The 14,810-nt window shown below is 44.2% G+C and overlaps 1 protein-coding gene across 6 annotated transcripts in view; it reads left to right on the top strand.

Moving 5' to 3' along the window:
- The window catches only part of Srgap2 (SLIT-ROBO Rho GTPase activating protein 2), a 228,934-nt gene extending 215,819 nt beyond the window's left edge, over positions 1–13,115 (top strand). For 4 of the 6 annotated variants that reach the window (XM_060372062.1, XM_060372063.1, XM_060372060.1 and 1 more), the window contains 4 exons: positions 919–1,099; positions 3,062–3,208; positions 6,677–7,001; positions 9,820–13,115. In XM_060372062.1, the coding sequence (XP_060228045.1) occupies positions 919–1,099; positions 3,062–3,208; positions 6,677–7,001; positions 9,820–10,203 (1,037 nt within the window). In that variant the 3' untranslated portion in view covers positions 10,204–13,115. The other 2 variants (XM_060372064.1, XM_060372065.1) reach the window with 2 other exon arrangements.
- Positions 13,116–14,810: the final 1,695 nt, after the last annotated feature.

Here is a 14,810-nt window from a genome sequence, read left to right as displayed (position 1 = left end):
AGCCGACTTGCCACCTAGGGTGTTATGGGCATGGCCTTGTCTTTACTTAGCCTTCCTCGCTGATGTGTTATTAACAACAGAATTGTTCTATGTCTTGGAGAGCCTTCTACTTAGTATCCAGTCTCTACTACAGCTTAGAACAGATAAATGATGACACCAGTGAGTAAATGCACATGTATTACAGTGTTGGGAACTAGTCTAAGTTTCCCACAGTTGTAACTGACTCCTCATAACAACTTCATGAAAAGGGTACTATTCCTCTCGTCTTCATTTTATAGATAAGAAAAGAAAAGTCCAGAGAAGTAAAAACACATTGTACTTACAAGCCCCTTTTAAATTAACTTTTCAAGTTATTTTCATATGCATTTTCCATATATTGGTTTTAAACCATTTTATATATTTTACATTCCACTGGGAGGAGTGAATAACACAAGTAAATTATTTAAAATATCAAGTGTTAGACAGCTGGTGGATTTATTATATAATCAGAAAAGAAATAATGCTTAAAAGTACATTGTTATGGGTTGGGTATAGAGTTCAGTGGTAGTGTGTGTGTCTTTGAATGCCCATATATGAAGTCCTTAGTTCAATTCACAGTACTGCCTAAAAGAAATAAAAAATGCAGAATGGCACAATGGATGGTAGGCAGAGTAAGCATAAAAAGCCATGGAATCACAAAGAAGTTGTCAGGAAAAGCAGTGTCCCCGTGTGTTACTCCAGGCAAAGGAGAGGAGTTGAACAAGGTGGCAAGAGCACAAGCAGAAAAGGGAATGCCAGGCTTGTAGCTGTTTATAGAGCCTGTGTGGCTTGTTTTTTATACTGAGTTATCCTCCCACCACTGCTAGTAGGCTTTTCATCCTGTTTCCTGGGTCTGTAGATCCCAGAAACATAGGTTCCGTTCTTTTCTGCCCTTCCCAGAATGTGAGCCCATTGAGGCCATTGCCAAGTTTGACTACGTAGGCCGCACAGCCCGAGAACTGTCTTTCAAGAAGGGAGCATCTCTACTGCTTTATCAGCGTGCTTCTGATGATTGGTGGGAAGGCCGGCACAATGGTATAGACGGACTCATCCCCCATCAGTACATCGTAGTACAAGACACGTAAGTGGGACCCTAGTACCTTTGAGGGTGGTCCCTGATACACTGTGGGAGTAAGACTTCAGTTCTGGAACAGTAGGAGTATGAGGGAGACTAATTATCAAAAGGGTCCTAAGGCTTAATGTTCCATGGAGAACCTCTACCCTTGCAACTCAGTGGAGAATTGTTTTGATCTCCCCAGTTTCTCTTCTGCCTTTAGATCATCACTTGATCCATTTGTATTAGAAATGTGCCAACCAGCATTTGTGCCTAATAAGTAATAGTGTGGACTTTTTAATTTGACTGTGCATATTTCCTTTATGGAAAAATCAGGTTGAAAATCATTTTGTTTCTCTGTCTTCTCTATGTGCATTTCTGTTTTTTTTGAGATAGGATCTCTGTCTTAGTTTAGATTGCTATGAAAGACAATGACCAAAGCAACTTGGGAGGAAAGGGTTAATTTAGCTTACACTTCCATCACTGAAGGAATTCAGGACAGAAACTTAAAGTGGATAGGAACCTGGAGGCAGGAGCTGATGTAGAGGCCATGGAGGGGTGCTTCTTACTGGCTTGCTCCCCATGGCTTGCTCAGCCTGCTTTCTTATAGCACCCAGGACCACCAGCCCAGGGATGGCACCACCCAAAGTGGGCTGGGCCCTCCCCCATCAATCATTAATTAAGAAATTGCCTTATAGTTGGATCTTATGGGGCATTGTCTCAATTTCATTTCTGTCTTTCCAGATAACTCAAGCTTATGTTAAGTTGACATTAAGACCAGCCAGCACAGCCTCACTCTGTAACTTAGGCTGCTTGATCTCACTACATATAGGAGTCCTTCTGCCTGAATTCTCCCCAGTACTAAGATTATAGGCATGACCCATCAGATTTGGTTTCTCTTTATAATCAACTATCTACACCCCAACCTGCTGAGCCATTCATAGTACTTTCCCATCTGCAAATGAAAATTGACAGGTTACATTTTAGGAGAAATATGGCTTCAGAAACCTTGTAAAAGAAGAAAAGTGGGGCAAGGAGGGAAAATGATGTTAGAGAACAAGGGAAACCAGAGTTGGCTTTAGAAGTCTCACTGGATAAGCTGTCTCTTGTTTCCCACCCTTTGAAGCAATGTTTCCTAGGCAGGAGGTAGTGAACCTTGTGGCCTACCCAAATCTGCATCCCTGTCCCTTTGCCTAATTCTGACCCCACACACCTCTCTTAGATACAACATTGTCACTATTTTTAGTCCTTCCCTTACTATTATTTTTTTAAGGTTGATATCCTGAGTCTGCACCTTCCCAGCCTCTCCCAGGCTCCTTCTTCGGGGAAATCCTCCCTGTGTTGATAACATCGCAAACCTGGTGGCGATCTGTGCGTGGACAGGACCCTCCCAAATTTAGCATTATGACTTCACTACGGGATCGAGAGAAGATGAATTGTGGGGGAAAAGGGGCTCTCTTTGTCATCAGTAGCCTGAGGGGCCAGGAGAGCAGTGGAAAAACCTGGGACCATCTTGGATGCTCTGAGCAATGCTACATGTGCTATGACAGTGTGGCCATGTGTCCACACCCTGCCTCAACGCTGGCATCTCCCTCCAGAGCCACTACAGAGCTGCCTGTCCATACCAGCAGTGCTCAGAACCTCAGCAGATAAACCGCAACCTCCTTCTCCAGGAGGTGGTTCCATCATGGCCACCCACAAAAGCAGCATGGGCTCAAAGGCATTGCTTTGAATCCAGGTGTCCCTAGCTAAGCTTTTCTTAGGAGCTGAGAAGCAAAAAGAACTCAGCAAACTATTTTTATTTAAGTGACCCTCCAAAGGCACTCAGGTTCCCTTGCCTCTGCTTACAAAGCTAGCCCCAGGAGGGGTTGCTGCTGCCTCCACACTGTGTGAGGTCATGTGTATGTCCAGGGGGGCCATCTTGCTGATTTAACACTGCTTTTTGTGTTGTTTTCCCTTCTCTGTGCCTACCTATCCCTTCTGCCCCAGCGAGGACGGTGTCGTGGAGAGGTCCAGCCCCAAGTCTGAGATTGAGGTCATGTCTGAGCCACCTGAAGAAAAGGTGACAGCCAGAACGGGGGCCAGCTGTCCCACTGGGGGTCATGTAGCTGATATTTATCTTGCAAACATCAACAAGTAAGCGCTGCTTTTCATTTTCTGCTCCCCTAAATGATTCACTCACCCAGCCTCACCCCTGGCCTAACCCTACTCCACTCCTGTGCTGTACGCAGGGCTCCCAGCTTCCCCAGTCTAACAGTCTTCATGTGTTGTTTGCTGCTGCAAGGTGGATGGCAGGGCTGAGGAGGCTTATGTGGGTCTGAGGGCAGACCTTAGCCTCCAGTTATCTGTTTTCATCCTGTGATGCTCTTTGTGGCCCACAGTGTCTGTCTGCCCAGACTTCTGGCAGTTTTAGCCAAACCTTCCTCAAAGCTTTGGTCACCTTATGCAACTTGGTTTTGTGCTATTTCTTATCAGTGCCTTCTTCACTTTTCCAGTTCATGTGCAAATTATATATCATTTTTGACCCTTGTCTGTCTGAAGATTCAGAGTCTCGTCTTCCACCAAGCTAAAGTTCCACTAGGTGGGCTTCCTTAGATGTCACTTCATTGTTTCTCCCTATCCCACATTCATGGCCATGGAAAAGAGAAGAGCACTGAGCCCAAGGGAAGCTTTGTCCTGAGCTCCTAAATTATCCTGTGCCCCTTCGCTCCTTTTCACACTAGCAGAAATCACTTTTCATTGTTTCCTGTTGCTTTAGCACTATGTATTATCCTACCCTAGCAGTCCCTTTGCAGATGCCCACGCCTGTCCAGCAGGCTTACTCTGACCCCAGCTTTCATTGTGGCCATTAGCAATATTTTGAGGTTCTAATTCCATCCACACCTGCTGGCTATCTAGAGGGATTCCTCGTTCGCCTGCCCATGAGCTGCTGCCTCCCCAAGAGGCACTCAGGCTATTGGAGAACTAATCTCATCTCAAGGGGCCAGACACCAAGTCCTACAGACCTCTTTCCGCCAGACCCTGAACTGTGGCCCAGTGCCAGGAGGATGACAAGCCCCGGGGCACTCCTGGTGAACATGGATTGGAGATGACGTACAGTTTGTATTCCTTCCACCTTTGGAGGGGTGAAATGATTTGCACTTTGAAACCTTGTTAACCATAGCCTCTGGATACTGAGACTGGAAGGCGAATAAAAGATGCTTATTGTTTTTAAACTGCATGAGGTTGCCAGATCTCTTGGCTTTTTTCAAACCAGACAATAGAGGGGGTTGGGGGACATGAATCTTTCCTATCTCTTTTACCTTCAAGTTCATCTAGTTAGTTCAGCTTACTTTTTCAGTATAGTCATAATTTAATTCAGACCAGAGGATTTTATATTTCTATCCAGTCTGCTAAGAGGGCAAGCTAATAAAAAGTAGCTGCCAGCTAATCATATTTTTTTCATTATTTACAAGTCTGTGTTAATTATGAGCCTGCAATCACAAGGTCATAAGCCTATTAAGTCAGAAACCAAGACTGGATGGTGGAAGGGAAGTTAGATATTTATTTAAAACACTTTTATTTTATTTTGTTTTTTATGGTGTTGGGGACAGAACTCAACAAGTTATATATTCAGACAGAGCACTCAACTGCTGAGCTACAGCTTCATTACTGGCTATTAAAATTTAAGTCAACGTTTATTTAATGCCATTTATTACAAAGGAATTATAGGGACAAAAGCTGAAAATAGTCTAAAGATAAACATCTGGTAGCAAGTCTGGGTGGTGGTTCCCTTGCACCCCTTGCTTGGTTGTATAATGATTCTTATGAATTTCCTGGGGACATACCATAACCAAACCATGTCAACATGGTCTGCTAACCTTTTCTAGGCACCAGCCAATCAGTGCCTGGCCTTTAGGAGCAAATCTGCCTTTCTGCCTTCCCAACTACATCCACAACAGTCCTCCTATGCAACTTCATTTTCCTGATTGCTTTGGAGAGGTCTCTCTTCCTGGGCCCTCTCACCTGGTTAACAACTCCTTACCCTCTAAAACTCAGTCTAAACATTCCCTATTTGGGAAGCCTTCCTGACACCCTGAGTTCCTTGAGGCTGAGAAAAAGTGCCCTCATTCTGCATCCTAAACTGGCTTGAGATATTGGTGCTCAGTGCTACCCCTGGTTCCTCTTCCAGGCTGAGCTTATTACCAGCATCTTTTTCATCTCCATGCCCAAATAGAGCCTGTGATGACACACTACCACAGCCTCCTAAATCTGCCTTCTCAGCAGTTCTGACTTGTGACTCAGCCATCATCCAATGGAAAAAGGAAATCAGAAGAGCTCTTAGGGTGTGGCACTTCAATTTAATTCCACATCCTATATTAACCATCTGCATTGTGCCAAGCGCCAATGCTAGCTATTCAGAGTTCACAGTCTGGCAAGGCAACAGACCATATGGAAGGCAATTGAAACACAGCCGCTTAAAAGCTCTGAAGGAACATGGGAGCTGGGGTGGGGGCCAGGAATCTTTCCAGTCTGTAGTTGGAGGTACTGGTATCTGGAAAATTTGACAGAGGGAGGCTCATTTCAGCAGGGCCTTCCTAAAATAAAGAGCATCCTTTTTTCTGGTTAAGAATGGCTGCCTCAGGCTAGGCCTGCCTAGCAGACACATTTGTAGAGTAGTTGCTGAGCCATACCCTACTGGAACCAGAAAGATAAAGCAGACCTCAGCTGTAAAAAGCACAGGAACTGACTTGCGGCATCAGCCCTGTTTCCCAATCTGCAGAGTCCTGCCCTTAAAATCCCAACTCTCCAGTTCAGCCCATCTTCTTCAGCACATATTCCTCAGCCCATCTTGCTCAGAGCTACCCAGCTGCTATCTGAACTAGCAGCTAAGATGCCAATCTTAGATGAGGTCCTTTAAAATCTGGTTCAAAAACAAAATAAAATTATTCAGCAGCAATCAGTAACCTGTATGGCTAGGATCCCACTACACCATATTATTTGAGATCCTTTTGTGGTATGAAATGAATTGGCTTAGTGCTGTGTGACATAGGAGTTACCATATGCCCTTTCCACCCTAAGAGCAGGCACACAGTGAGTTCTCTGTCTGTGCCACTACAGTTCCTTGGAAAATCTTTTCCAAGTCTATGAACAAAAACAGCCAAAGCCTAGATGATGGCAAGCTTAGTGTAGTATAGTTGAGCAAACTGGAATTTGGAAACATTAAATCCTGTTACCAACAGTTCTTCCCTCCTTGGTGATGGTGAGACTTTCTTACATGGGGCCTTGGGCTTCTGTTCAGACAGGCAATGGAGTGGGTCTTCCGTGACTCTTTCTCCCATTAGAAACCTTCTCTTGAACAGGCATTTTTTTTTCTGCCAGCATCTTACATGTTTAGAACTCAAAGCTCACAACAACCAAGTAAGTATCCATTTCGCCTCTGCCCACGTTGGGGGTTGGAGGGAAACAGATCCATAGAGGAAACAAGAGAAAGAAAAATTAAAGAGGGGTATTTTATGTGAGTCACTTTGGAAGTCCCTGGTGCCAATATCTGGCCCTCTGTCACAATCCTACCTCCCATAGAGCCAGGGCTCCCTGATCAGATACCATTTCTGTTTGTTGAAGGCAAAGGAAGCGTCCAGAATCTGGGAACATCAGAAAAACATTTCGGAGTGACAGCCATGGGCTGGGCAGTTCTCTGACTGACTCCTCCTCCCCGGGGGTGGGGGCTAGCTGCCGTCCATCCTCCCAGCCCATCATGAGCCAGAATCTCCCCAAAGAAGGGCCAGATAAGTGTTCCATCAGTGGCCATGGGAGTCTCAACTCTATCAGCCGCCACTCATCCTTGAAGAACCGACTGGACAGTCCACAGATTCGGAAGACTGCCACGGCAGGAAGGTCAAAAAGCTTTAATAACCATCGGCCCATGGACCCAGAGGTCATTGCACAGGTAATTGAGGGGCCCTGAACAACCAAGTAATAAGTTTACACTCACCAGTTCCACCCAGAGCAGCCCTGGCTAATGGTGCTGTATATATTCTGTAGTGAATACAGCAAGTATCATAGATGTGAACCTGCCAAGACACCTTACTGAGCAAGAACCTGAAAGTAGAATTAATAGAATTCTACCTTCTTACTCATATTCTGGCTGTTTACAGGCTGTTAAACTTTAAAGCCAGCAGTTAAAAATATTTTGATAAAAGTCCATTAGCCTTAAGTCTCTACAACTACAGTATTGTCTGGGGAGATGATGGCCCAGTGGATAAGCATACTCACTGTGCAAGCAAGATGAACTGAATTCAAATCTGCAGCATTCGTATAAAAGCCGAGCATGGCTATGTATGCCTGTAACCCCAGTGCTGGGGGATTAGAGGCAAGACAGCCAGCCTCACCAAAACAACAAGCTTCAAATTCAGTGAGACACTTCAGTGAATTGTCTCAAAAAAGATAAGGTAGAGAGCAATAGAGGAGGGGACCTGACATCTTTCTCTGGCCTCTGCTCACAGAACACATGGGTGGGTGGGTGAGTAGGTAGATAAGTAGACAAATGGATAGACAGACATACAGATGATAGAAGCACAACAGTAGACTTTGGTGAAGCTGAGACTCAAATATAGTTCACATCACATTTGTATATTTTTCTGCCCATCACTGTTACCCACTTCCTAAAACTGGTCTCAATACATGTGGGTAGGTAATTAACCCACCATCTGCTCCTATCTTAAAGACCTCAAAGCATTCTTGTTGTTCAAAGCTCAGGTACTAGAAGGGCCTCCAGCCCAAGGTTCCAGGTGAGCTCCCAGGTTGCAGGACCTTCCTTCTCATCTGTACCACATTGATGACTGTGTTTTCCATGAAATATTAGAAACCCAACCTGACCTCTAAACATCCAACTACTGGGGCCACTCCAAGCAGTTCTCTCAGACGTCTCTCCCAGCTATATAATTTTCACTAGAACAGGTAGGAACAAAGGGTTTTGTCATGACCTCTTCCTCACCTCATCTTCCGGGGTGATTGGGAAGGGGCAGTCAGAGCTCTGTTTGGTCTCTGTTGGCTTCACCGCTGCTCTGCTTAAGGAGGTGTACCTGGTAAGCCCAGTGTTAAGCCCTGGGCCTGTGATGCCTTGCTTTGCTAGCCTTCTATTCTATTTAAGTTCCTAAAAATAATCTGCCTTACACCATGGGAATCATCCTTGATCCTCTTTTGGACAGCCATTAATCAAAGTGTTAGAAACTGAGAACATACTAGCTACATAACAGGATGGAGCCAGGAGATAAGAGAGCTCAGGGGTGTAGCTCAGTGTTGCAAGCTCACAATGCTTGCCTAGCATGCATAAGCTCCTGAGTTATATCCCTGGCATTACAGGATGGAAAAAGGAAGGGGAGGGCTAATAAATGCCATAGTGAAGGATGAAAATGAGTCACTGTCATCCATAGCAAACATAGATCACTCCATAGGACAGGAAGCCCTGAGTGGGGAGCCTGGGGCTGACTTGAAACTTGGAATATTAGAAAAGTATTCTTGATCCCAAAGAGGAGTCTTGTGGTGGCTTTGGGATGCAATATAAACACAAGTTTGCAGAGATGGTATGGAAGCTGGGTACTCTCCCTGGATGCTTCTATACAAAGGTTCTTTGGTTCTTCCTTGAGCCCCTGGGCTGGGAGTGCTTTTTTCTAAAATCTGCAGTGTCCACTGATTGTAGATGCTAACTTACCTGTGTGAGCTTTGGCTCCCCCTTTTGGCCACTCTTTGGATTTCCTTTCCTGGTGCTGGGTAGAAGGAACGGTTTCAAGTTGCACACTTGGATGAGTTGGGAAATTTAACCATTGTCCTGATAAATCTTCAAGGACTTGGCTCTTGAACCTTCCTTAGCACTTGTGGAGTAAAGAATAACTCCTCTAACCATTGGCCTCGAAGTCAAGACAATAAAAAACATATTTGATCTCTACCACATAAAATGTACTTACTATCTTTCAAACATACACAGAAATACAGAGAATTACATAATAAATCCCCTGTGTTCTCATGACCTTTCCCCCTCTTCATTTAATTATATGTCATTTCATTTGGAAGTGTTTTAGCACCTGACATGAAAACCAAGGACTCAGTTGAAAATACTTAGCTATTCTTTCCTTTTTAATAATGTTTTTCTTAGTTCTTAATAATACATTCATGCAATGTATTTGGTCATGTTCTCTGACTCCTCCTAGTGTCTCCCACTTGACTTCCCTCCTAACCTTGTGTCTTCCTTTTGTCATTATCGTTTTTAATACTCCCCTTGAGTCCAATATATGTATTGGACTAATACTTCCCGTGTACATATTGGAAGTCTGATACTTCCCATATACCTACAGATATAGGGCCACCCACTTTCTGGGGCACAGTTAACCTACCAGGAAGCCCCAAAAGTGAGTGACTTCCTCAGCAACCATCAACTGCCAGCAACTCCTCCAATAGTGTCATGGCCTGAGTTCCTGCTGGAATTTTGGCTGACGAGGTCTTGTGCAGGGAACCACAACTGATATGAGTTGATATGTGAAACAGCCTTGTCATAGCCAAAAATCATCAGTTACTCTTTCTAAATTCTTGATGATTAAAATCTCTGTCCCTTTCTCCATACTCTGGATATGCATGTGTCCAAGGACTTTGGCCAAGTGAAAGAAGGTATTTTATAGTTGGTTTCATGGCTCGGCCTATTTGGGTGAAATGGGATCCTTGGGGACATCTCTCTTGGTTTGTTTTACTTCTTCCTTTTTCCTGTTTTGCAGGATATTGAAGCAACAATGAACTCTGCCCTGAATGAGCTTCGAGAGCTAGAGCGGCAGAGCAGTGTTAAGCACACCCCTGATGTGGTTCTGGACACCTTGGAACCCCTCAAGACCTCCCCAGTGGTAGCCCCCACATCTGAGCCCTCCAGCCCCCTGCATACTCAGCTCCTCAAAGACCCTGAGCCTGCCTTCCAGCGCAGTGCTAGTACTGCCGGGGACATTGCCTGCGCCTTCCGGCCTGTCAAATCTGTCAAGATGGCTGCTCCAGTCAAACCACCAGCCACACGCCCCAAGCCAACTGTCTTCCCCAAAACAAATGCCACTAGCCCTGGTGTCAGTTCATCTACTTCCCCACAGTCCACTGACAAGTCTTGTACTGTCTAAGGGGTATAACATAATTGTTGTAGACAAGGAGATTGACCATTATTAAAATCTTACTATTTAACTAGCTTGGGACTTCAGTTGAAAATTAGATTCTAAGTTGTTCTTACAGGAATTAGCCTTCCCATTACCCAGCCCTTGAGAATGAAACCCTTGTTAACTGCTTTTCCCTTTCTGGTCTCCCCTTTCTTCCTCCCCTCTTTACTCCCCTCTGTTATAATCCAATCAGCTCCAGTACATACTGTTCTTAGGCTAGTCAGAGACAAGTTTTTCATTATTGGGTAGCTGTGGTATCTGCCAAGCCAAGATATGGGGACATGGGCCTATGTGTCTGTCCCTTCAAACCACAGAGGGCACCTTGGCCAGATGGTTGGCAGCAGCCACTCAGCTCTCAGTGGCATATTGCTTTGAGTACTGATTTAAAAAATCATATGTAGCCCAGTTCTCATCTTACATAAATATATATGTGTGTGCACATGCACACTCATGTGCATGCACACACACACAGGTTTTTCTGGTCTCTGTTATAACCAGCTTCTCCTGGTCAAAGGCCACTCTTTGTTGTAGTGTCAGTTCACACAGAAGCCACCAGGAGTCTCTGTTTTCATCACAAACTTTGTTCTGTTTGGAACAGAGAAATCTGGCCTTCGAAATCTCTGTGTCATAGAAATTTAGCAGAATGGGACAGTCCTGTGATCTCGTGGGGGTTGGGATTCTGTCTTCTTCCTCTTGCTTCCTCTTGGTCACTGGTGTTTGCATTTGCTCTGCTCCATTCTGTAGATGTGTATCCCAGTCTAATTATAGAACTTTTAAAGTTTTTCTGAACATATAGACTTTTATTTGGTTCTTGTCTTTGTCTCTGACACACCATTTTCCATTTAAGATGGTTTTCAATATAAGACAGTTTTATAAAGCTAGTTCCTTTTAGAGTAAAAAGTCTTAAAGTTTTATTGTGTTTATGACAGGTTTGAAAAGGGTAGGAAATGGGTCCTTCTTCCTCCCACTGTTTTTGGCATTTAAAAAATTTTAAAATTCACCATTCTATTAAAAAAAAATTAAGTTGCTCTCTGCTGATTCAAAAATTGTTCCCAGATTGAAACTATGTCAAGTTCACTTCTTGGCTTAGTTTTTTTATAAGGATCTCTCTAGGGATGAACAGGGGCTTGGAAAGCCCTCATTAAATTCTAGAGATGGTGCCTTTTTGAAACTTTTTTATTTATACAAACAAGGACAAATAAGGGAACTTTGGCCCCACAAACTCAAATTTGTTTTCCCAAAGCCAGAATCTTAAAAAAGGAAAATATTGAAGTTTCACATTGGGGCCTGCCTTTGGCCTTTTCAGATGTGCTACCATTGGATGCTCTAGCCAGCTTTACAAGCCTGGTGCTTGGATCACCTGCTCTTTATGTTGCTTCCCTGGTGCCAGAGCTAAGAAATTATACTTCAGGCTCATGTGTTTCATCAGTTTCTTGCAGCTCAGGTGTATTCCTCTTCTCTGTTTTCTGGTTTGAAACCTATGCTTTTATTTTAACTGTATTGTTTTCTGTAGTTAGAGATGTGGGTTGTCATTTAGGTTAGAGAATCTGAACGTTCTTAGCTTGGGCTAGAAGTGATTCTTTTAGACCAACATGTGAAGCTGGTAGTTGGATCAGTAGAAAGTAGTGGATGTTTCTCCCTGAGTGAAAGGAGTGGGGAGCTTGAAGAAGTCACCTATACAAAGAGTAACTCTTACAACACCAAGGAGATTGCTCTCTGAGCTAGAGAGGAGAACTAGCACTCCTTAAGTAGAGTGAGTCAGACTGAGAGGGGCAACCCTTGGCCCTTTGGATGCCTCATTCTTACTATTTTTTTTACTGACCTGTCATCTTTACCCAGGCTTGTACTGCTCCTAAGCCAAGAGGGGCTTTCAGACCCAAGGATCCGTTTCCTTGCTGAAAATTAAGATCCACCCTTCCCTTTTTACATTCCTCTTAATCTAGGTGATCAGAGTTTCCAGCCTGCCCTTTTTCCTCTCTCCAAGACACACCCTCTAAGAAGGTAAAAGCAAAGCTTCTAAAAGACCATACTTTGGGCCTGTTCTTTAGTTCTTGCCTTCTCTTTTAATCCTGTACATTATTTGTGTTTGTCATCCCCTTGGTCGATGTCCATCTGCTGATTTGCATAATGAACTGGACAGTGTACAAGTGGTTCCCTACTAACCCCAGCTTGGGAGCCTAACTGTCTTCCTTACTCTGGTGCTTCTGATGCCTGTGAGATGATCCTGTTAAAAGGAGTAGGAACCAAAAGGAGGAGAGTCCTCCTCAGCAGAGCTCACTTCAACTGGAATTAAGGTTGCACACTGTGATTTTTACACCCAAAAGCCAAAAGGAGCCGGCCACCCCAGGCCTTGGGAAACCAGCCTTCCTCACATAGGCTTGCCCAAAACCAGCATGATGCTTTCAAGAGCCCTGCTCTGCCCTTGTGGCATGGATCCTTTACCTGGTGTGGACTCAGTCTTTGGGGAAGAAAAGTGGAGTGGAACTGCCAGCATCACGGTTCAGAAAGTAGAGGAGTTTGCCACCAGCAGATTATGAACTGGAAATTCTGGTCTCTGCCAGCCTCCTCAGGCCACCCTCATTTATCCCCAAGGAAATGAGAAATCCCCCCACCAGGATCAACTGACCACTGGAAGGGCTGGTGTGCATGGACTTCCATCCAGAAGAGAACTTAGATCTTCCAGGGAACTGCAATGCTGTGGCGTCTAATTTGTATGTCACATTTGTGTAAAATGGTATGTTCTTTAAAATGGTGTTGATAACTGGAATATTGTATGTATGCTTGAAGATGCTTTGTGTGAACCTAAGACTTACTCAGCCGATGTTGGATTGGGGAAAATCCAAAGCACAACTTCAAAATAAAATACATTTTTAGGTTTCGCTGCTGCAAGTCATCTCCCTTCCCCTTTCCCTGAAAGTACTGATTGATCTGAAGTAGCAGAGTCAAAGCCTAGCAACAGTAGGAACAAGGTAACCTTGAGTTAGCCACCTTCTGTCTCCTCCATGCTAGTGTTTCCCTTTAGCCCATGTGTGGAACCTCGGAGGCTTTGTAGGAAGTCTCCACCATACTGTTCACCAGCCTGTGGCCATCAGAACTTTCCTTAACAGAATCTACCTTTTGTTTTCAATAAGGACTGCTTTCATTTCTATCTTTATGATCAGAGTTCACCACTTGAAAGACTGAGACCTAGCCAGGCCATGGTGGCTCACATCTTTAATACTAGCACAGAGGCAGGCGGATCTCTGTGAGATTGAAGCCAGCTTGGTCTACAGAGTGAGTTTCAGGACAGCCAGGGCTACACAGAGAAACCCTATCTCAAAAGAGAGACAGACAGACCTATAAAGCTGATTGGAAACTTAACAAATATGACTAAGGGTGGCCAGATGTTTCTGTCTTTTCAGATTTATCATTTTTACTTAGTGTGTATCGTGGTGTTTTGCTTGCATGTATGTCTGTGCAATACATGTGTGTAGTACCACAGAGGTCAGAAGGGAGCATCATCAGATCCTCTGGAACTGAAGTTATAGATGGTTGTAAGCCACCATGTAGATTTGGGAACTGAACCCCACACCTCTGCAAAAACAGTGTTCTTAACTGCTAAGCCATCTCTCCAGCCTTCCAATGGTTCTTGTTTTTATAGCCAGATCCCCAGACAGTCTGCCTTTAGTCATCCCCTATATCTAGAAGGTCTGACTAACATGCCTTGCTACAGGTAGAGGTGTAAGATACAGGGATGCCTTGTGTTTTAGTAGAAAGTGAGTTTAAGGGTGGAGTTGGTAAAAAGTAACAGCTCATTACTCTACCACATGCTCCTGCCATGATGTTACCAGAAGCCCAAAGCAATAAGGCCAGCCAGTCATGGACTGAAACCTCCTAGCTTGTCTCCTGGAGGCTTCTAAATGAGGAAGAACTGAGTCTTCAGAGTTTGTGTGTGTGTACGTTGTTTACTTGTTTAAGACAGGGTCTGGCATTCTAGCCCTGGCCACAGCTCCTGCTTTGTATGGGACTATTTGACTTCTTACATTGTGAGTTGCTTTCCTAGCCCAAGTAAGAACAAGTGTACATGCATACATTCATACACACATATTTGACTTTTGAGAATTTCATAAAGCATGTTTGATCATATTCATCTTCCCCCAGTTCTTCCCAGATTCCCTTTCCTTACCCACCCAACTTCGCCACCTTCCCTCATCAAGGGTGATTTGTGTTGCCCATATTCTTGGATGTGCAGCCTACTGGAGCATGGTCGCTTATCAGGGACTACATACACTCTTAGAGAAAACCAGCCCTCTCCTTCCCAGCTGCTAACAATTGGCAATACCTCAGCTGGTAGGGGAGGACTTCGTGTCCAACTCCCTTCTCCACTCTGGGATTTGGTCTGGCTCTCGTATATGCAGGTCTTTTGCAACGTGTGCATCTTTAATATAGATACCAGATTACCAAAAGCAGCAAAATACCAAAGGAGGTAACAAATTAGAATGAATTCCACAAATCCTGTGTCAACATTTGTTTTCAGGGTGCTTATTATTATTCCATACATCCCTGAGGATAAGTCAAACCTGTCATGTTATTGG

This window comes from Meriones unguiculatus, chromosome 18 (genome assembly GCF_030254825.1).
Source record: "Meriones unguiculatus strain TT.TT164.6M chromosome 18, Bangor_MerUng_6.1, whole genome shotgun sequence".
NCBI lineage: Eukaryota > Metazoa > Chordata > Mammalia > Rodentia > Muridae > Meriones > Meriones unguiculatus.
Note: the sequence above shows the minus strand (reverse complement) of the source record. Positions and strands in the feature narration are given on the sequence as shown.